The sequence below is a fragment of the Sorex fumeus genome, unplaced genomic scaffold (assembly GCF_029834395.1).
Source record: "Sorex fumeus unplaced genomic scaffold, SorFum_2.1 ptg000072l, whole genome shotgun sequence".
Classification (NCBI taxonomy): Eukaryota; Metazoa; Chordata; class Mammalia; order Eulipotyphla; family Soricidae; genus Sorex; species Sorex fumeus.
Window position 1 is genome coordinate 1,121,210 of NW_026606129.1, and position 22,383 is coordinate 1,143,592.

General features: G+C 50.3%; 2 protein-coding genes across 3 annotated transcripts in view; both read left to right on the forward strand.

The window, feature by feature from the left end:
* The window catches only part of UPF3A (UPF3A regulator of nonsense mediated mRNA decay), a 116,783-nt gene that overhangs the window by 49,485 nt on the left and 44,915 nt on the right, over nucleotides 1–22,383 (forward strand).
* The window catches only part of CDC16 (cell division cycle 16), a 36,313-nt gene continuing 20,255 nt past the window's right edge, over nucleotides 6,326–22,383 (forward strand). For both annotated transcript variants that reach the window (XM_056129805.1, XM_056129806.1), the window contains exons 1-12: nucleotides 6,326–6,392; nucleotides 7,023–7,077; nucleotides 7,170–7,267; nucleotides 8,720–8,758; nucleotides 9,487–9,627; nucleotides 12,535–12,694; nucleotides 13,459–13,550; nucleotides 14,574–14,707; nucleotides 16,719–16,798; nucleotides 18,262–18,311; nucleotides 19,223–19,296; nucleotides 20,990–21,115. In XM_056129805.1, coding sequence (XP_055985780.1) covers nucleotides 6,345–6,392; nucleotides 7,023–7,077; nucleotides 7,170–7,267; nucleotides 8,720–8,758; nucleotides 9,487–9,627; nucleotides 12,535–12,694; nucleotides 13,459–13,550; nucleotides 14,574–14,707; nucleotides 16,719–16,798; nucleotides 18,262–18,311; nucleotides 19,223–19,296; nucleotides 20,990–21,115 — 1,097 coding nt within the window. In that variant the 5' untranslated portion in view covers nucleotides 6,326–6,344. The remainder of the gene's footprint in view (nucleotides 6,393–7,022; nucleotides 7,078–7,169; nucleotides 7,268–8,719; nucleotides 8,759–9,486; nucleotides 9,628–12,534; nucleotides 12,695–13,458; nucleotides 13,551–14,573; nucleotides 14,708–16,718; nucleotides 16,799–18,261; nucleotides 18,312–19,222; nucleotides 19,297–20,989; nucleotides 21,116–22,383) is intronic.

Genomic DNA, 22,383 nt, shown 5'->3' on the forward strand with positions numbered 1-22,383 from the left:
CATAGCATTTGTTTTTTTGTGCCGTATCTAGGAAGGAGTATCTCAAATAATATTATAAAAAGAGTTTCATGTTTTCTCTTAAGAATTTAATAGATTTATTGATGAGATAGTTATTATACTATCACTGTATCACTGTCATCCTGTTGTTCATCAATTTCCTCAAGCAGGTCCAAGTAACGTCTTCATTCGTCCTAGCCCTGAGATTTTAGCAAGTGCCACTTGGAGGCTCCTTCAGGGTCAGGGGAATGAGACCCATCATTGTTACTGGATTTTGGCATATCGAATATGCCACGGGGAGCTTACCACACTCTACTATGCGGGCAGGATACACTCAGTAGTCTGTTGGGTTCTCCAAGAGTGAGGACTAGACAATAAGAGGTTGTGCAGCCTCAAATGCGGCCACGCGCTTCCGGGACCTGGGTTTTATAGTCCCTGGATCTTGGCCGTTGATGGGATAACACGGCGCCGGGGGCAGTTGGTGGGTATAACGCCTAGCTCCTGGAAGACAGGGGATCTGGGTGGAAGAGGCCCAGTCCCGATCCGAGCAGGCTTGGAGATCTCAGCCCCGGGTCCCGCACACCTGGGTTCCTCTGCCGGTTCCTTCATGTGTAAGGCTTGTCCAAACGTGTGGAGAGTGGTCTTAAGCATGACTCTGCCATTTATTATACATCATTTAGTAAATATATTTTTTACATTGTATGAGAGGAAAAAAATCTCATTTTAAAAATCTATGGCAAGTTAAAAATCAGACAGGAATATCAAAAATATTATTTTCCAGAAGGTGCCACTCTGCGCCAGTGTACACAGCCCAGTCCCCCGGTGCTGAGCGGTCTGCAGTCAGTCCCTGGGGGGACGTCCTCCTCAGGCTCCGGAGACTCCGTCTGGGCCCTTTTCTCTGGGGCTCCATGTTGTGGGATTTGTGCTGTAACTCTGCTCCACCCTTCGATTTATTCTAATTTGCTTTTGGTCATCATTTTATTTTTATTTTTAATATTTCCTCGCCACTTTGTGTTTCTAAGCAGAATTCCCTGATTTTGTCCATCTGGATTTACTGACTGATGAGCAGAGGGACAGTTCCCTGGGCTGAGCACAGGCTCTGCATGCAGGAGGCCAGTGCCAACCTGTGAGCACAGTGCCAGGAGCACGCCTCAGGGACCACCAGTGTCCCCCAAACAAAAAAAAAATCAACAGCATAGTCATTGACTTGAATATTGTTTTTATTTGCTTCCTTACTTTTTAATCTATGTTATTGGCATCAGCAAGCGTGTGGTCCCTATGCTTCAACCATCCTTGGTTACTTACTTGAACTCCTCTCTCTCCCAGTGTCCTTATGAGCCCCAGAGCACAGAGATGTGTTAAGCCAAAGCGAAACGGACGGGCGAACAGAGCAGCTGGAGCCTCTCGATTGGCTCTGCCCCACTGCAGATCATGGTTCTTCGGCCAGGAGAGCTAACTGGTTCCAGGCAGGGTCAGTACCAGGCCAGAGAGAGGCTCTGCTCATCGTGACAAAGACCGGAGCTGGCACCTGGCCGCCAGGGAGTTATTCCAGCTCCTTCCTTCTTTGTGAAAATCCAGAGATGGGAAACACTGGGAGACAGGTTTGGGCCTGTCAGGTTTGTGGACTCGGGTCAAACTGCTGTCCCTGGTACTCTTCATGCCCTGCTTTTAGTGCCTAGGACCTTTGACTTCTGTGGCTAGGTGGACGGCAGATGACAGGCACAGGACAGAGGCTGAGCCCCTGGCATGGGAACCTGCAGCCAAAACCCCTTCCTTCTGGTGCCTCTGCTGTTTTGAACTCAGCTGCAGGATTGCTGAGCACGGCAGGACACTGGGGATGCAATCAGCATCCTGGGGATGTGGCAGAAGGATGCGCTCAGGGCTGGCCGTTCACTTCAGGAAGAGAAGCAAAGTCAGGCTGTTAGAACGCTGCAGGTTTCGAAGGGAAGGGGCCACAGTTCACTAGTCCGGACGGTGGGAAATCGCCATTTGCTCTCCGAGCTGCAGGCCTACCCACCCCCGACAGTACTTTAGCACAGGCAAAGTACTTTGATTTATTTCAGACTTTCAACCACAAAATCGAAATAACAAACGACTGTCTTGTTATTTGAATAACATTTCTCCAAGAAAATGTCACGACGTCAACAAGCCTCCAGAGGTGCTGAACATGAAGAGGAAAGTCTGTCAAAACCACACTGAGACCGATGCTGAGGTGTGGAGATGAGGGGCAGGAGGAACTCGGGCACCGCGAAGAGACCGAGTAGTCTTCCTTTCTCCACAAAGCACCACTTAGCCCAATAATTCCATGCTGAGGTAGACATCTGAAAGGAAAATGCATGCCCACACAAAACCGCGTACTGGAATTTTCACAACAGCCCATTCACCATAGTGACCATAGACCCGAATGACAGAACCATACAATGGACAGCCAATCAATTAGTTGATCATCATCAGGAATAGAGCCCTGACACATGGCACACAGTAGCTGACCCTAGAAGACAGGCCAGGAAGTGAAAGGAGCCATACGAGGCCACCCAGATGGTGCCATTCCACTTCTGTGGAATATCCCCAGCAGGCCAGCCCTGGAAACACAAGGAGATTGGTGGTCTCCAGGGGCTGAGTGAGGGCAGACTGGCAAATGATAACTGATGGTGTGCAGTTTGTGGGGCAGTGAGAGAAGGCCTCTAAAATGGAATTTGAGGGGCTGGAGCAATAGCACAGCGGGTAGTGCGTTTGCCTTGCACGTGGCTGACCTGGGTTCGATTCTCAGCATCCCATATGGTCCCCTGAGCACTGCCAGGGGTAATTCCTGAGTGCAGAGCCAGGAGTAACCCCTGCGCATCGCCGGGTGTGACCCAAAAAGCAAAAAAAAAAAAAAAAATGGAATTTGATGATTGTACAACTCAGTGTTCTGAAATACATACTTTAAAAGGGAAGATCTGGGGGTAAAATTGTCTTTAAAATTTTATGGTTAAGGGGCTGGAGCAACAGCACAGCGGGTAGGGCGTTTGCCTTGCACGCGGCCAACCCGGTTTTGATTCCCAGCTTCCCATGTGGTCCCCTGAGCACCTCCAGGGGTAATTCCTGAACGCAGAGCCAGGAGGAACCCCTGTGCATTGCCGGGTGTGACCCAAAAAAGCAAAAAAAAAAAAATTACGGTTAATTCTAAACAAAATGGAACTCTCAATGAATTAAAACACTCCATTTCGGGGCCAGAGCGATAGTACAGCAGGTAGGACATTTGTGTTGCATGCAGGCACGCTCGGTTTCATCCCCAGCACCCTGTGTGGCCCCTCAACCCTCACCAGGAGTGATCTCTGAGTGCAGAACCAGGAAGAAGCCCTGAATACTGCTGTGTGGTCTTCAAACACAATCCTCCTTCAAAATTCCATTCCCCATGAATTCAAGTAAATTAATATTACATTGTGTGAACATATTTTTAATCCAGCAGGAACTGAAACTGAAATTTGCAAAGCCACCTCAAAGCCTGGACCCCAAACTGAAGAGGCAGCAAAGTCTGAAGGGCCAGAAGACAAGTGTCCTAGGAAAAGCCCCCTTGCAACACGGAAGGGGAAGAGAGGCGGCCCTGCATGCACCAAGGTCGCAGCAGCAGTCTAAGGTCTGGCTGACGGAACACCAGTGAGCCCCCCCAGAAACATCGTGGGCAGCCGCCAGCTGTGCAAGAGGCCACTCTCTCAAACTGCTCACACACTGCTGACAGCGTGATGCAGCAAGCCTATTTCTGTGCTTCTTAGGCTGATAGCTAAAAACAAATTATGCAGAGTAATATTTGGTGTTGTGAGCTGGATTCTCCCCCCCAGCTATTAATCCTTACCATATTTGTGTCATTGTGAATTTTGTTTGTAATTCCCAGTTGGGTTTTGTGTAATTTATCTTAAAACCAAAGAGCTATGCTTGGAATATCACACTTCACTCAAGTGAGAGAAGGAATCCGGAGTTCCGACCTCCATCGACGATCAAGAATCAGGGATGCTTTCTCGTTTGCCAAAGTGTTGAAAATCAGATGGGCTGGACACGTAATGCGATTTGAAGACGACCACTGGATTAGAGCTCTTACTGACTGGATTCCACAGGATGTCAAAAGATTGCGTGGCCGCCCACCTACGAGATGGTCAGACTTCTTCGTCAAGACCCTGAATGAACGTTTTGAGGCTCTTCATGTTCCTGGAGCGAGCAGACGCCATTGGGCTACACTAGCATGTGACAGGGACAAATGGAGACGTTACTGGTACCTGCTTGAGCAAATCGATGAGTAACGGGATATCAAGTGATCAAGTGACCTTAAAACCCGTGACTGGCTACTTTAACCAATATCTCAATAAACCAGATTGACTCACGGTGATGAAGTGAAAGCCTGACTCAAAGTGAGCCTGACTCACGGTGATGAAGTGAACAGGCACACTGAAATGTAATGGGAATATCAGGTCCAGAATAAGAAATCAGCATGACCGAGAGGGTCTTGGGAATCTGCTGTTTTCTTGCCACTCCCAGAAAAAAACTGTTATCAAACTAATGCCTTAAAGGGGATTTTTAAAGAAAATTTTATTAGTGAAACACCATGAGGTACAGTTGTTGACTTACAAATTTTTGTGCTTGGGTTTCAGTTATACAATGATCGAGTGCCCATCCCTCCATCAGTGCCCATTCTCCACCACCACTGATCCCAGTAAGCCTCCCACCCCCCATCCCCCCCACCCCCCTTGCCTCTTGTGGCAGGGCATTCCCTTTTGTTCTCTCTCCCTTTTGGGTGCTGTGGTTTGCAAAAGAGGCATTGAGTGGCAATCATGTTTGTCTATATCTACTTACAGCATGCATCTCCTACCCTGGGAGGATCCTCCCAACACTTAGAGGGGAATTTTTAAAAAAGTGATTAAGTCTTGCATACTCCCCCCCACTTCTTCAACAAAACTCTGTACTGCTCTGGCAGTTGTAGGGTTCAAGATGAAGGGACAGCTGTGGTCCATTCCACCGGAGTGGCCCCCAGAGAGGCTTGGAGGTAAGTTTAGCTCATCTGCGTGCAATAGATCAAGTCCCACTTGGAGACCAAGTGAGTTGTGTCTCGGACCTGGCCTGGGCTGCCCAACAGAATCACCCCAAGTCTTCCTGCCCCGCACAGACAGACGGTGCTCAAACCGCAGGGCTGGAGCCCGGTGAGCTGCTCTGCTGGGCGGTTCTGAGCAGGCCGCTCACCCCTTGGACAGTCCAGCGGGGAAACGGCCCTCTGACCCTCGCGGGCCGCACCCTGTCCGGGCTGGCCTCCCACCGGAGGGCAGTTGGTGCTCCACGTGGGGAGAGCAGCCTCGTGTCCAGCCCACGCCCAGGCCAGACTCCTGCCCCTGCAGCTGCCCGGGGTAGAGCCGGGCCCCGTGGCCACTGCTGCCCGCTGGCGGCCAGCGCCCCGCATAGGGCCGGGCTCGCCGCCCCCCCCCGCCCAGCCTTCCGGTGGCCGGGCTCGTCCCCCCCCCCCCCTCCCGGGCTCTGCCAAGGCCCTGCCCGTGCCCACGCCCGGAGGGAAACTCTGACGCCGGAGACGGCCGAAGTCGGTTGGCCGCTAGATTTGGTAGTTTAAGGCGATCGCCGAGACGCCACGGTGGGCAGCATCGAGTCGTTTCGGGCACACCGTGCTCCAGCCTCGATTCCCCGCAGTGCCCAGGCCCCCGCCCCTCGGCGGGCACAGGGCGATCTCGTATCACCCGCCCCCACGGCACTTAGAGAAACGCGGACGGCACCGCCGGGAAGCAAGCCCGAGCCGGCCCGAGCCGCCGGAGCCCTCCTCCCCGGGGGGCAGCGCGGCGGGGACCCTCCCCCGGCCGGGCCCGGGCCACGCCGCCGGCGAGCCCAGGCGCGGAGGGGCGGGGCCTGGGCGCGGGGCGGGGCCTGGGGCGCGGGGCGGGGCCTGGGGCGCGGAGGGGCGGGGCCTGGGGCGCGGGGCGGGGCCTGGGGTGCGGGGCGGGGCCTCGGCGCGGGGCGGGGCCTCGGCGCGGGGCGGGGCCTGGGGCGCGGGGCGGGGTCTCGACGCGGTGCGGGGCCTGGGGCGCGGTGCGGGGCCTGGGGCGCGGGGCGGGGCCTGGGAGCGGGGCGGGGCCTCGGCGCCGGAACCTCGGGCGCCGGAACCTTGGGCGCGGGGCTCCCGCGGCACCCGGAAGCGCCGGCACCTCGGGCGCGGGACTCCCGCGGCGCGGGGGGCCGCGCGCGCCGGCTTCCGGGGCGGGGCCCAGGCCGGAAGTGCTCTGCGGCCCGCGGGTCTGGCCGCCCGGCGGCTGCGGGACGGACGCACGGACGCACGGACGCGCGGGCGGGCGGCGGCGGCGGGCGCGGGCGCGGCCATGAACCTGGAGCGGCTGCGGAAGCGCGTGCGGCAGTACCTGGACCAGGTGCGCGGGGCCCGGCGCGCGTGGGCGGGGCCGGGAGGCGCGGACGGGCCGGCGCTGCGGGCCGCTGGGCAGGGCCTCGGCCGCGGCCGCTCCGGGCCCCGCTGCGGTCCCGCTCCGGGCCCGGCTCCCGGCCCCGCTCCCGGCCCGGCTCCCGGGCCCGCCCCGCGCTTCGCGACCGCCCGGACGCGGGAGGAGGGCTGCGGGAGGAGGGCTGCGGTTCCCGTGCCGCGCGGTCCGCGCTGACACTTTGTTGCGAGATGGGGACCGCGAGGGAAAACTCCTCCCGCCTGTCCTGCCGGGATCCCGGGACGGGCTTCGGCCCGGCCAGCCCTCCTGGGCGAGGGGACGGCGCGACTGACGCGCACGTGCCGAGCCCTGGGCCCGGGGCCCCAGCGTAGTCTCGGGGCAGGGTGAGGCACTTCGCCCTGCTGCCGCCGACGGGCCCCGCCGCAGGGCCCCCAGGAGGGGCCTCTGAGCACTGCGCCAGGAGTAAGCCTCGAGCACTGCCCGGGGTGGCGCCAAAGTGAAACCAAAGTCGGCATTTGCAGGGAGAGAGACTCTTCCAGCTTGCGCTATTCTAAAAACGTCGTCGGTACCAGAGCAGTGACCACTTTTTCCTTCCTGTTACAGCAACAGTATCAGAGTGCTTTATTTTGGGCTGATAAAGTCGCTTCTCTCTCTCATGGTAAGTAACACGTTCTGGTTGTCTTTTTAAAAAAAACCAAAAAACATGATTCTGTGTCTTTAAAAGTCCTCTCTTGCACCTTTTGCCTCCAGAGGAACCACAGGACGTTTACTGGCTGGCTCAGTGTCTTTACCTGACAGCCCAGTATCACAGGGCAGCTCATGCACTTCGGTCCCGAAAACTGGACAAGGTAAGTGACTTTGTCCACTTTAAAGCTTTCTTTTTTTGTTTTTGGGTCACACCCGGCGATGCACAGGGGTTACTCCTGGCCTCTGCACTCAGGAATTTCTCCTGGCAGTGCTCAGGGGACCCTATGGGATGCTGGGATTCAAACCCGGGTCAGCAGTGTGCAAGGCAAACGCCCTACGCGCTGTGCTATCGCTCCAGCCCCAGAAGCTCGCAAAGCTTTAAAGATGTCTTTAGTATTTTAAGTGTGTATGCTCTTTATGTCAGAATTATTTTAAGGGACTTAATATTTTTTGATTGGAAAGAGAGAATTGTTGTTCCTAACCTTAGCAACTTTGTTTATCTCCTACCCTACTACATTTTGAATATTCTGCTTCTAAATAGCACTAAAATGATAATGTTCTTTCCTTCCCATTCCCGCTTGCCTGAGTCAGGCCTTTCTCTGCGTGCTGTTTTGTAATGGCCTCCCCCGTTACTGCCCTCCTTTCTTCCACGGTGCTTGTCTCCAGCCTGTACAAGGATAGCTCTGATTTTGTTACTCATAGACTCAGTGATTGCCTGTCTCTTTGGGTAAAACCAGATACTCTTTAAAGATTCCAGAACCCTTTATAGTTTGTTCCCAGTGTATTCTACCCTGCCACCATTGTTAGGAATGGAATAGTGGCCCGTCACCTGAGTACTCACAGTTCCTTGGACACATGGCAGCTAACACACCAGGCCTGGAAAGCTGACCAGCTCCTGGTTGGGGTTTCCTGACATGAGGGCCTCCATCTTTATTCCCCTCCTAGCTTGTCAGCAGAAAGGAACCCCCTCCCCAGTCTTCTAAGGGTCAGGGACAACTCATTAACAAGGGCCGCCAATAAATAAGCCGGTCAGCTCCTGGAATCACTCCCCTCCCGCCATGGTGATTGTCCCCCATAACTGCAAGCCAGTTCGCCATGACCATGGGCCAGCCTAACGGGGAGCTGGCTCTTTTGCCTCTGTTTCTTGCTCTGCTGGTCTCAGTTCCTGCGGCTTCTCACCCATTGTATCTGTTGCTCACTGGGGTATGACTTTGCCTCTGTAAACTCACGTGACTACTTGGGGCTGCCAGTCCTGGGGGACACTCCTCTGCTTGTGTCTCCAGTCGGAGACTCCTACTTGGCCGCTCCGAGCAGTTCCTCTGCCTCCCTTCCCCAGCAAGTTTCCTTGCTGGCTAGTGCTTTGTGTGCCCCTCCTTGAGTTTATCAAGAAGTCATGTGTTCTGTTCAGATCTCCCTTGGGAACTCCTTCGTTTTTAAAATATTAAGTTCATGATGAACGTGGCTTAAAGATAAAGATTAGATTCTTTTCTCTGGAAAAGTAAAAGAAGAGAAGTAAACTTGCTAGAAAAGTTCATTTTGTGGTTCGAGTTTTCTTTTAGAGCAAAGCTGTGTCTTACCTTGACCACTTTCATAATGATTAACTTTTTTTCTAGCTGTATGAAGCTTGTCGCTACCTTGCAGCTCGATGCCATGTAAGTAAGCTCTGTTTCATTTTCTTTTGTTAAAATGTTCACTGATGTTTGGGGGGCAGTGCAGTTCGGACACAGCAGGGACCACTGTGAAAGCGATAGTGGGAAATGATCGCTGCGAACAGGAAATGGGTCTGAAAGGAGGTAAAGTGATATGCATGATACCCTTTCGGGAAACCGTGCGCCTAAAAGAAAAAAAACAAGAAAAGTGTCCACCATAGTGGGGTGGTGGGGTGGCAGGCAGGAGGGAAACTGGGGCATGGGTGGAGGGAAGTGGACACCGGTGCCTGAACCTTGTGCTACTGAAACTCAACTGTGAACAACTTTGTAACTGTGTATCTTGGTGATTCAATTACAAAAAATACAGAAATTTTAACTGAATGTCGTACATCCTCATAGGTGTATGAGAATTCTGGTGATAGCTTAGTATGCTGTGAGGAAGTGTGCTTTCCATTAGTGCTGTGTGCTGTAGAATATTCTCTGCATTGGAAGCGGACTGCAGTGAGCGTTCTTTGGACAGTTAAATGGGATATGTGGACGTGACAGTTGCTGTCTCCCTTTCCAAGTCTGCAGTGTTTGTGGGTATCTAGCGTGAGGTCATGGTGATGCGGGACAGATCTTGTGGGTGAGTCATGGGGAGGAAGGACAGACGGAGCTGTGTCAGGGTCGCTGTGAGGACAAGTGCCAAGAGCCGGTCAAGGTGACAGAGGCTGTTCTTGCCTTTTTCCTAGTATGCCGCGAAAGAGCATCAGCAGGCCCTAGATATTCTCGACATGGAGGAGCCGATCAACAAGCAGTTATTTGAGAAATACTTGAAGGACGAAAGTGACTTGAAAGACCCCTCTACTGACTGGGAGATTTCGCAGTCTTCTGTAAGTCTTAATGTAGTTGGCGAGCCTCGTCGACAATGAAGGACGTTTATTTCGCTCAGCGAAATGCAAACAGGGTTCTGTGGCTTCTGAGCCCTCAGTTTTGATCATGTCTGCGATGCTTGAAATAGGTGATCGTGATTCTCCTCATGTGCAGTGTCTTCAGCTTGCCGCCCTGCAGACTGAGGGTCTTCCCCAAGGAACTGTGTTTCAGCATTGCTTTGTACCTGCCCCCAAGAAGCCTTGATTATTTTGTATTCTCTCCAGGGAATGATTTGGTGTTAGCCGTGCCATTTTGTATATATATTTTTTCATTTTGTATATTTTAGTTTGTGTTCTTTATTTGTATAACATTGCAAATTCCTTTTGGCAGAGACTCTGTAATTAAGAAATGACAGCTAATCTGGGCTAGTTAAATTTTTGTTTTTGCTTTTGGGGGCGGGGGAGATGTTTTGGAGCATACCCCGTAGTGCTGGGGCTGTTCCAAACACAGGATGCTACCTCGTGATGTTAAGGACTGAGCCAGGGACTCCCACATGCAAAGCCAGTGATTCAGCCTTTTGTCCTCTCTCCCTAGCCCTAACCCTTTCTGTTTGTTTTAAAGTAATTTCTTGGATATAGTTTACTGGCTCTGTAATTCGCTCATTTAAAATGTGCAGTTGAACTTCTTCTGTGATGTTCACAGTTGTCCGATTCACCACAGTATCAGAGCATTTTCTTTTCCTCTTTTCCTGGGGAAGGCGAGGGATCGGTTCGGCCAGACCCAGGGGTGCGAAGGCTTGCTCCTGACCGTGCTTCTGTGCTTAGGAGTCGTGCTTCGTGGCGCGCAGGGACCGTATGCGGTGTCAGGGATCGAACTGGGCTGCCCGGTGGCAAGCACACGTCTTACCCCTCTGCTGTCTCTCAAGTCCCAAGAGCGTTTTTCGTAAACAGTTTCCCTTCAGTTGTCACCCACCCGTTTTTCATAGTTCTTGCATCTGTGAAGCCGTTCACTTTCTTTTGCCCTCAAGAGGAGGGATCCTGCACGGTCTTGGGATTTCTTTTTCTCTCTTTTGGGCGGTGCTCTTTGTGAGACACTCGGCTATTTTGTACCACATTGTTTCTTTTGCATGGGATTATTTTTTCACAGCACATAGGATGCTGCCATAAAAATCGTGAATTTAGGGCAGGAGAGAGCTTGGTGCGTCAGCGTGCATGGTTTGCGTGCAGAGTGCCCAGGGTTAGTCCTGACACTGCATGACTCTCGGATTACTGAACCAGGAGTTATTCCCAAGCATCTCTGGGTGCCGGCCTCCCCTTCCCCCTCCCCCCCAAGAAAAAATCATAGATCTAAGATTCCCTCATTGTGTGTGTGTGTGTGTGTGTGTGTGTTTGGCCTTTTGGGAGGTTCTTCTGGCATAGTGCTAATGGGTCTGTGCTAAGTAGACCGTGCAGTGCTAGGGATCAGGCCTGGGACTCTGCATGTGAAGGATATGCTTTTTCCCACTGAGCTGCCTCCCTGGCCTATCCACCAGCAATTTTTTTTAACTTTATGATTAATCTCCTTCATTTCTTAATCAATTTTAGCCAGTTTGACCCATCTCTGGGTCACCTTTAAAATTGGTTCTAAGGGGGATTGGAGTGATAGTACAGCGGGTAGAGCGTTTGCCTTGCACATGGCTGACCTGGGTTTGATTCCCAGCATCCCAGGAGTGATTCCTGAGTGCAGAGCCAGGAGTAACCCCTGAGCATCGCCAGGTGTGACCCAAAAAGCAAAACAAAATTAAAAAAAATTGGTTCTAACGGCTGGAGAGATAGTAGAGTGGGGCGGGTGTTTACCTTGCTTGTGGCCAGCACTGGTTCATTGGTCTCCTGAGCCTTGCCAGGAGTGATCCCTGAATGCAGAACCAGGAGTGACTTCCGAACACAGCTGGGCATGGCCCCAAAAGAAGACGCTAGCACAAAATCTGTAGTTACACGGGCTGGAGAGACAGTGCTGGGATTAAAGGCTCTTGCCTTGGTTTTGTCCTGGGCACCTTATACCGTCCCCTGAGCAATGCCAGGGGGTCATTCCTGAGTGCCGAGCCAATGAGTAGCCCCCGAGAACTGCTCGTAGCCCAGACGCAACCCTCTCCCCCCAAATCAGTTATGGGGGGCGGGGCAGCAGCTGGAGAGATAGTATAGGGGTTAAGGTGCTCGCCTGGTGTCTTCAGCTCTGGGCACCGCATGGTTTCCTGAACACTTGGACAGGTGTGGCCCCCTCCCCCCAGATTAAAGATAGAATCAGTGCGTACTTCACAGTTCTGTGAGGTTCAGATTCTGCAGCAGCTAGATTCCAGTATCAGCCTCTTAATGGCGTGAGATGACTGCTGTGTGTGGTGGCATGCGGAGTGTCCTGTCACTGTCACAGAGCTCTTCGGGGTAGCTGAGGACAGGCAACTGAAGGGACAGGAGGCTGATCGCCTGTACCAGTTGTGGTGCCGTTCTGGGAATGGAGCCCATGTCTGTCAAGTTCCAGGAAGCCACGCCCTGAAGCTGTAGTCGTGTTGCCTAATGAAAGAAAGAGGAGGGCTGGAGAGATGATCCGGGGGGTAAGGTGTGATTCCCAGCATCCGGTACGGTCCCCCAGGGCACAGCAGGAGTGATCTCTGAGCCCAGAGCCAGGTGTCCTCCGAAACACCACCAACCGCAGAAAAGTCCGGATCGAAGGGAGGAGACCAGGGAAGGAAAACCCGAGGTCTCGCTGCTCTGGTGCTGCTTCTAGTTTTTATACAGTGTCTTAACAGTTTGAATGAAGGCTGCCTTTCAGATACGAGGAGAGAGTCTCAGCCTTTGGATATAAATGTATACATTTTTGAACAGATATGGAGTTTGAAAATTACATTTTGACTTAGAAAGTGAAGTTCCCGACTCCTCCCATTGTCCCAACAGATCAAGAGTTCTATTTGCCTTTTACGCGGGAAAATCTACGATGCTCTAGATAACCGAACCTTAGCTACCTACAGCTACAAGGAAGCCTTGAAGCTCGACGTGTACTGTTTTGAAGCCTTCGACCTTTTAACATCACACCACATGCTGACAGCCCAAGAAGGTTTGGAAGCTCGTGTGTTTTCATTATTGGTTGGATTGTTTTTTTCCCTCTGAAATCTGTAGTCAAGAGCAGGCTATGTAGAGGCCCCTTAAATTCTTGAGTTTCTAAATATTTCATACATGAAGAGCATTGCCGAGACGCAATATTGAGCAGTTACCCCGCAGTCGGAATCTTTGGGGCGTGTTGAGAAGGGAAGTGAGGTCAACAGTTCCGACAGGATTCTCAGCCTGGCTGTTCTTTAAAGCCTTGGGACACTTAAAGCATTAGGGTGCAGGTGTCAACTTGGGGCCAGCTGAATCAGAATTTCTGGTGTTGGGGCCCGATCATTATGATTTTTCCTGTTCCGGATGACCCTGTGGTGCCAGGGCAGAAAAGCACATACTAGTATGGTGGCCAGGGTGTCCTGCTCCTAACAGAATTCAAGCATTATTCTAGCCTCTTCCTTAGAGTGGGTGGCTCTCAGCTGGGGTATTTCTGCCCTCAGGGAGATTAGGGGGGGGAGGTTGCTTCTGGCCTGTGGTGCTGAGAGGCCGGGTGCCCTGGAGCTCGCACCAGCAGACCTCGGGCCCAGTCTCTGCTGGGGATGTGTGGAAGGGCTTCCCATCAGGTCTGCAGCAGGTGTCCGCCAGTGGGTTTTGCTCTTGTTTTCTTTTTCGAATCGGATTTCCTTAGACCAGGAACTCTAGAAAAACACGTTTTATTTCTGGCTCCTCCACACCCTTTACTATTTTGAGGACATTCTTTTTCCCCCCAATGTTTTTAAGAGAAAGAACTTCTTGAGTCACTACCTCTTAGCAAGCTCTGTACTGAAGAACAAGAATTGCTGCGCTTTCTTTTTGAGAACAAATTAAAAAAGGTAAGTTAAAGACACAAAAGTGTTTTATATGTGAGTGCTTTGTACAAGCGTGTCGCTAGATTTGGCCTGTTGGGGTCAAGTTTTTATTACTTCCTCTTCCGTGTTTTGTTGCTGTTGTGAAGGGCCCCATACTTTGGTGTTTACAAGGAAGGGGTGCACACTTAGCTGAACTTGTCCATGTGCTCACTCAGTGGTGGTACTGTGCACAGTCTGTATTGAGTGCTCCCTGGATTCCTCCCTATTCTGTGGGGTGCTGTGCACAGTCTATGTTGAGTGCTCCTTGAGGTCTCCTTATTTGTAGTGGCACTGTGCAGTCTGGATTGAGTGTTTCCTGGTGTCCCTGTGGTGCTCACCGGTATCTGCCACTTACATCAGCTCAGCTGTGCAAACTTTTTAAAAATTTTTTATTTTTTATTTTTTTTTTGCTTTTTGGGTCACACCTGGTGATGCACAGGAGTTACTCCTGGTTCATGCACTCAGGAATTACTCCTGGCGGTGCTCGGGGGACCATATGGGATGCTGAGAATCGAACCTAGGTAGGCAGCGTGCAAGGCAAACGCCCTACCTGCTGTGCTATTGCTCCAGCCCGTGTGCAAACATTTTTATGCTTCCTAAGCTTCTGCTATGTGGTAGAGTTCTTGCCTTGAAATTCCGTCATAACATTATGATGAGATTAAACTTTTTGAGAGGCATGGTGATGAAAACATGTCTGATGTAAGTCCTTTGAGCACTGAGGCCAAGTCGAGTATGCCTTTTCCTGTTTTCTTTCATTTCTTTATGGCAGGGTTTCCCATGGCAGTGCTGAAGGCGTCTGGGGGTCATTCCCTGTGGTACTTCACCAGCTGGGCTGAATGTTTTGTTGCTAGAATCACACTCAGTGATGTTCAGGAATGGGGTGGAACTGGGTCCTTGACTCTGCGAGGCCTGTGCTCTTGACCCCTGCATTCTCTCTTGGCTTCTGAGTCTGCTTTCGCGTCTGGTACGCACGTGGAGTTTATTATATCTGAATTCTCTGTGTTTCAGTATAATAAGCCTAGTGAAACGCTCATCCCTGACTCCGTGGATGGCTTGCAGGAGAACCTGGATGTGGTAGTATCTTTAGCAGAAAGACATTATTATAACTGTGACTTTAAAATGTGCTACAAGCTTACTTCTGTGTAAGTATCCGTGGTCGTTTTCATGTAAGAATGCAAGAAAGTGTGTTGGGACGGGCTTTCTGCGCTGCCAAGGAAATAGTGGTTACAGTTGCCTTTGCTGTTGACAGAGTGCCAAACTGGGGTCGCTTTAGGAGAGCAGATTGTAGGCAAAGGTTGCTGCATGCTGTGGGTTTATTCCATTAAATTCAGAGTGCACATGTTCTTCATTCAGCCTTTACTGTTTATTTTATTTTATTTTGGGAGCCGTACCTGGTCGGCTCAGTGCTGGGGGTCTCTTCCCCCTGTGCTCGGAAGACCATGCTTGCTAAGGCTGGCAACCTGGGCTCCGGCCCCGTGAGTCTCTTTCCCGCCCCTCATCCAAACTTCGTTAATCTGAAGTTTGAAATCAGGTCCCATTCTCGGGTGGTGTTGCATGAAGTCCCGTCTCCTGCAGGGACGAATTTAATCCTGTAGACACTTGCTTGGCTCAGTTCGACTCACCCCCTGCTAAGCCAGCTCCCAGTACAATACCCATTTTACGCTGCACGGAGTTTGGATTGATTTGTTTTTCAAATTTGAGGGGTTGGGCGGCGGGGGACACACCTGGTTGTGCTCAGGGCTTTTGGCTCTGCAGTCGGGGTTCACTCCAGCAGGCACAGGGAACTCTCGGGGTGCCGGGGATCAAACACAGCTCAGCTCTCCCCTCTGTTCTATTTCTCTGGCCCCCTAAAATATTTTTATTCGTGGGAGTGTTTGTGTGGCAGGCCACACCTGACTTCCTGCTCAGATGTGCCTCCTGACAGGGAACCTGACGCTAGGGACTCGAACCATGTGGCTGCATGCAGGCAAGCGCTTTCCCGCCTGCACGCTCTCTCGCACCACAAATGTATCTCTCAGATAATTGCACATACTGATTTGTATGGATCTTTGGGTTTCTAAAATCCTTACGTACACAAAAGTTTTGATTGGCAAGTACTTGTCATCCTGCATTTCACATTGTTTTAGTCTTCTAAACGGAGTATTATATTGCAAGTTCTGTTGACAAATGTACTTGACCTTTATTCATTGGTCTTGGAGTCTTTTTTGGTTGGTTGTTCTGTTTCTGGGGTCACTCCTAGATGTTCTCAGGGCTTACTCCTGGCTCTGCTCAGGGATAACTCCTGGCTGTGCTTGGGGGGCCCTACGTGATGTTGGGGATCCAGCCCGGGTTTGCTGTGTGCAAGTGCCCTGCTTGCCGTCCTTCTGCTCTGGGCCTGTTCGTTGGTCTTTATGGAGGCTGGGGATAGAGCGCAGCAGAAGATTTGCGTGCCTTGCACGTCTGAGGCCCTGACCCCGGAGTTTGACCCCCAGCACCAGAAACATCTCTGTTCTTCGGTAGTACTGAGGGCCCGAGACTACTCCCAGCAGAACTTGGTGCGGTGCTGCTGGTGGTATTCGGGCGAGTGGTGCTCTGGGGCTGCCTGGGTCACACGGCATTTAGCCGAGTTGTGCTGGGGACCAGGACTCACCAAGGAATGAACTCAGGGCTTTGCATGCTCTCCGCACGTTTGACCGTCTGAGCTATCTCCTCATCCATGACGCATGTCTGCTGATTGGTGGAGGTTTGGGGCCACTCCTGGATAGTGGTCAGAGGGACATGCAGTGCCGGGGATCAAACCCAGGGCTTCTGTTTGCAAAGTGTGCCCTCTGGCCCTTGAAGGTGTCTTCCAAACCCTTCGATGTTTCGTCTTTCCAGATAAACTGGATTTCCCCTCACGTATACCCTAGTCCTTGCCTTAGCTTTCCGAAACTGATGGCCATGAATTTAGCAAAGTGCTAAGCAGATTGGGTGCGGCTTTGCATGCTGGAACCTGGGGTTCAGTCCCCAACACTGTGGTCCCCAGGTGAGGACCACACTAGCCAAACAAAGCTAGAAAATGTATAACCCGTAATCTTACCTGTAATACTGTAATAAACGTATCTACGTGTAATGAATGCTGCCATAATTGTCTTGGGAGTGGTAATGTTCGAAATGTGTTGTTTTAACTTGCAGAGTAATGGAAAAAGATCCTTTCCATGCAAATTGTTTACCGGTGCATATAGGGACACTCGTGGAACTGAATAAAGCAAATGGTAAGCCTCTTTATTAATTGAAATAATTGCGGGACAAAACATAGTGGAGTTGTCTAATAAAAGTGGCAGTTGGGAGAAGGAATGCCTTTGGAACTGATCCGTGGTCTCCTCTGTCACCCCCAGCGTATTCTCACGCTGTTGCCCACTAGAGTACTCTATTTCTTTATCCCTGCTTCTCGCTTCTCTCAGAATTTGTGGTTCAGGGTGTATTTGTTTGTTTTAAGGGTATCGGATGACAGGGGTTTTTTAAAGGAAGACCTTTAAGAAAATTGATTTGGGGAGCTAGCTGGAGGTAGCACAGCGGGTAGGGCGTTTGCCTTGCACACGGCTGACCCAGGTTCAATTCCCAGCATCCCATATGGTCCCCTGTGCATTGCCGGGTGGGACCCAAAATAAATAAATAAATAAAATATTTTTTTAAAAAAGAAAGAAAATTGATTTGGGAGATACATAGTACAAGGATTAAGTCACCTAGTTGCCTTGCATGTGCAGACCTGGGTCAAATCCCGAGCACCTGCATATGGTCCCCCCAGCACAGCCAAGAGTCATCCCCGAGCGCAGAGCCAGGAGGACACTCTGAGCACTGCTTTGGCCCAGACACCCACAAAAAGAAAACGATACGGCAAGCCGGCGACTATTTAGAAATTGAAGGAGGGTAGTTTTTGGCCCATGTTTCTGTTTTCACGTGGAAACAGTAAGTTCTGTTTGGGCAGCCTAAGGCCTTGCCTCTTCCTAACGGAATAGTGACCTTTGTCCAAGGACTGGACAGCCACAGGCTCCCGCTCGGACCCTTCTGCTCGTCGTGAGTCTGTAGTCGTGCTGCTGCTCCCACACCTGTTCCACGCTGGAAGCAGCCGGCGGAGTTCTGGGACGTGGGTGGCCGACAGGAGGGAGCCAGCCTTTTTTTCCCTTTTTTTTGGTTTTTTGTTCTAACCCGGCAGTGCTCGGGGTGGTTCCTCCTGGCTCTGCACTCAGGAACCATTCCTGTGTGTTGGTGCCCAGGAGACCTTTTGGGCTGCTGGAGATCAAACCAGCCTGGCTGCATGCAGGGCGAGCGCCCTCCCTGCTGTGCTACCGCTCAAGCCCCTGGGATCCGTCTTGTTGGCTCAGACTTGAATGCCTGGTCAAGGAGGTTGGTGGTGGGTGGTTGCGATTGGTCCCTGACGGGTCTGTGGAGCAGAAGACTGGGCTTGTGAGGTAGGCAAGGTGCTCTGTGAAGTGCTGAGCCACCTCCCGCCACTCACGGGTGCTCTGCACCCATGGATGAATGTTGCCTGGGCTGAAGAGTTGGGGACAGGGTGGTTGAATGGAACAGCCACACTATGAGTTTCAGTATTTGGTTGGGTAAGTAGATTTTGTGTGTAGAAAAAGAAATCATTACTGTGAAGATAGACTGTATGATTGTGAAAGTTCTCTCAACATTTATTTGAAAGAATAATTTTATTTTTTTTCTCCTAATATAGAACTTTTCTACCTTTCCCATAAATTGGTGGATTTATATCCTAGTAATCCCGTGAGTAATACATAAATCTTTTTTTCTTATCTGAAGTTCAAGAAAATTCAACTTGTATTTAGATATAAAAGTAATTAACATAGAGGAAAATTAAATATTGGGGAATATATATTTAATTTTAAATTTTGGATGGGGCCACCAGTTCAGTCACACCAGGACCCTGTCCTTCCCATTTCTCAGAAGTAATGCATACTGCCAAATAAGATAGCTTATTAAATTGTGCAGCCATTAAAATGGTGATTCTCCCAAACAGGCATGCATTTAAAACTAGAAATTAGGAAGTGTTTCATTAAGGACAAACGTCAGGAAGCAGGATCTTAAGTTTCTGGCAAGGTCTTAATAATGTAGATCTTAATAATGTAATAATGTCACGGTCACGGTACTCCCGTTGTTCATCGATTTGCTCGAGCGGGCCCAGTAACGTCTCCATCATGGGACTTGTTACTGTGTTTGGCATACCGAATATGTCACGGGGAGCTTGCCAGGCTCTCGGTAGCTTGCCGGGCTCTCCGAGAGGGGCGGAGGAATCGAACTCAGGTCGGCCCACTGATAGAAGCTAGCTGATAAGTGGTGCTTGTAAGGCAAACGCCATACTGCTGTGCCAATGTAACATCTTAATAATGTAGCCTGGGCCATTGTGAATAGAATTCATCAAGTTGCAACAGGAGCATAAGCCAAGTTGGCTGGGAAAATGGGGCAGTGTTGGAGGGCGGGGGCCCAGCTCTGTGGCTGAGTGTTGGTGCTGCAGGTGCGGTTGGGGGCCCTGGAAGGGGTCCTGCAGCCAGTCTCGCTTCCTCTGAGCTGGGGCATGTGACCGGACGTCTGTCTAGTCCACCCTCTGGCTTGGTTTGCTAGCAGTGTTTGATTTCAAACAGGTCATCATTGGTTATGGTGAATTTTGAACTTTCTAGGTCTCGTGGTTTGCCGTGGGTTGCTACTATCTCATGGTTGGTCATAAAAATGAACATGCTAGAAGATACCTCAGGTATGATTCATTGTCTTTCTCCCTCTGTGACGAGCCTGTTGGAAGAGTTCTTATTGATCTGCTCTGATGCAGTAACCAGTAAGGACTTGAAAGGCTAGTGACAGCATAGATGTTTCCTCAGCAGACGTTCAGTTGCAGTGATTATGTTCCCTGCTCTGTATGAGACGTCGTGAGGGGGCATGGGAAGAGTGCTGTGGGCTTCGTTCTCAAGGAGTTCCAAACATGTTTGCATTCTGACATCTGCGAGTAGGTATAAAATAATGGAGAATAATGTGACCGTTTGAATGTCTATTTTTTAGTTACCTGTATACTACAAGCCTTTTACATTTAGACTTGTTAATAACTGTGAGATTGCATGATACATGAAGCTATGTGATTGCTAAAAGCAGAATTCTATTTTGCTTAAATAGAATTATTTAAATTAAACCTCCTTGAAACTCCGAGCTACTTACCCGGAATCAGTTACTCACCTATTAAAATGTGTCTCGAGTTTGAAGATGGGTTATTAAGTGCTTTCGCTTTTTGACAGAAGCACTGTAGCACTGTCCTCCCATTGTTCATCGTTTTGCTCGAGCGGGCACCAGTAATGTCTCACAACAAATTGTGAGACTTGTTACAGTTTTTGGCGTGTTGAATACATCATGGGGAGCTTGCCAGGCTTTGCTGTGAGAGTGAGATACTCTTGGTAGCTTGCCTGGCTCTCCGAGAGGGGTGGAGGAATCGAACCCGGGTCGGCCATGTCGGCCGCGTGCAAGACAAACCCCTTACCCACTGTGCTATCGCTCCAGCCCTTTTTGACAGTACCTTTGCTTTTCTCCATGTGAACAGAGAAAGTAGACCTCAGGGAAAGACTATGAACTTGGAAGACATACTTGAATTCTAATCCAGTTCTCCCACTTGCTGTAATTTGCGACAGTTAATTTTCTGCTTTAATTTTCTGATTAGTACTTATATTCCAAGATCGTTAGGAAATCTGTAAGCTGACACAAAAAAATCTTGCATTAGGAATAAAATGGGAAGAATGTTTTCCATTAGTTGAGTTACACGTTATAGAAAAACTTGCCTGTGCTTTTTTTTTTTTTTTTCCGCGCCAGTAAGGCTGTTTGTGTTGTAGCAATTCTATTTTGAGTTTTAGCTTCTTTGATTAGCTGTGTTGTTCAGCCATGAAATTTGAAACAGTGCTGAAGATTTTCATCTGTATTCTCCATGTTTGTGATATGTTCTTATTTCTGGTGGAGGTCACCAGTGTACCCACTGATAGAAGATGGCTGATAAGTGGTGCAGCCCTCCCACTGTAGGATGTCAGCCTTCCCTTTAAATCAGAATACTTACCTTTAAATCAAGTAGTGAGTGATCGTGCAAGTTGTTATGGTTAGATGAGGGCATTTGGGTCGTACAGGTCCTCGCTCTTCGTTGCTTCAACCCTGTTCATTCGCGAGGATGAGACATGAAGCTCGTGGCTTCAGCAGTGGCATCTGCACAGTGTGCTCGTGGGCTTAGCTGGCGCCCATAGTGGGGTGAGCCTTTCTGAATATTTACGTGTGCTTGTACTGTTATATTTTCTTTCATGAGCAAAAAAGTCTTGTTTCATATGGTGACAAATTATTTTGTCCTAATGTCCTCGAAGCCCTCAGTTCATAGAATAATACTGACAGTAGATGCTGTATTTCCTGAATGGACTTTCTTGTTTTAGCAAAGCTACCACGCTTGAGAAGACCTATGGGCCTGCATGGATAGCATATGGACATTCGTTCGCAGTGGAGAGTGAGCATGACCAGGCCATGGCCGCTTACTTCACAGCAGCACAGCTCATGAAAGGGTACGTACACCGTGTGACGAAGTGCCACAGGAGTGTTTCTTTGGCTGTCAGAAGGATTTTTCTATTACTACTGTTTGTTGTTTAGTTGTTGAAGTAAAATATATTCATTTTTATCATTCATGATTGTAAAGTTAATATGAAAATTGAGAAAGAAGCCAGTGTATAAGTTTGCCTAGCCGTTTACCTTAGCCCAAACAAATGGGAACTGACAATTCAGATTATGTTAACTAAGAGTCTAACTGAGAAGCTAGGTTAATTCTTTTACATGTGCTTAGGCCAGAGTGAAAATATTCATGGGAAAAGTGATTACATTCTGCCTGTCAAGACTACTTGATAGCTCAGCACTGCTAGTAGTGGTGGTGGCGGTAGTGGTAGTTAGTGGTGGTGGTCGTGGTGGTGGCGGTGGTAGTGGTGGTGGTGTTAGTAGTGATAATGGTAGTGTTGGGGTGGTGGTGGTGGTGGCAGTGGTGGTGGTGGCGGCAGTGATCGTGGGGATAGTAGTGGTGGTGGTGTAGGTGCAGGGCTCCTTCTCGGCTTGTGTCTTAATCAGCATTAATGGGTATAAGCGAACCCTAAGAGATGCTCCTCTGGGTCACTGAGTCACTGTCCTCCCGTTGGTCGTCGATTTGCTCGAGCGGGCCCAGTAACGTCTCCATTGGAGACTTTGTTGTTACTGTGTCTGGCATATCGAATACTCTCGGTAGCTTGCCGGGCTCTCCGAGAGGGGCAGAGGAATCGAACTCGGGGCGGCCATGTTGGCTGCGTGCAAGGCAAACGCCCTACCGCGGTGCTATCGCTCCAGCCCTAAGAGATGCTCCTCTAAGACAGAATATTGCTGCTGTTGGTTCCACAGGTAGTCGGGACCTGCAGTCAGAGCCAGTCTAGAGTGAGATTTATTGATAGTCACGGCAGGTAGTGAAAAATTGGAATAAGAGCAACTTTTTCTCCTAGGTTTACTGTGTAATAATTCCGTTTGGGCCAGTCTTGGACTTTGAATAAGTCTTAGCAAGAAGAAAGCACTCAGTAAAAGTGGACTGTCTCACACTGTTGGCGTATCACTGTGTTCAGGAGTGGGATCATACGTTTATTGATGCCAGTCTCACCTTGTTAGGGTTGATAGGCTTCAGACTTTTTGACTCTAGCGCCTATTCCGTTCACGATATCACTTCTTTGACTTGATACGGACTGCTCTTCTAACTAGGTGTCCATGAAAATAGAGAAAGGGACATTCCTAATTGCCTTTGCCCAGCCGCCATCGCAAAACACTG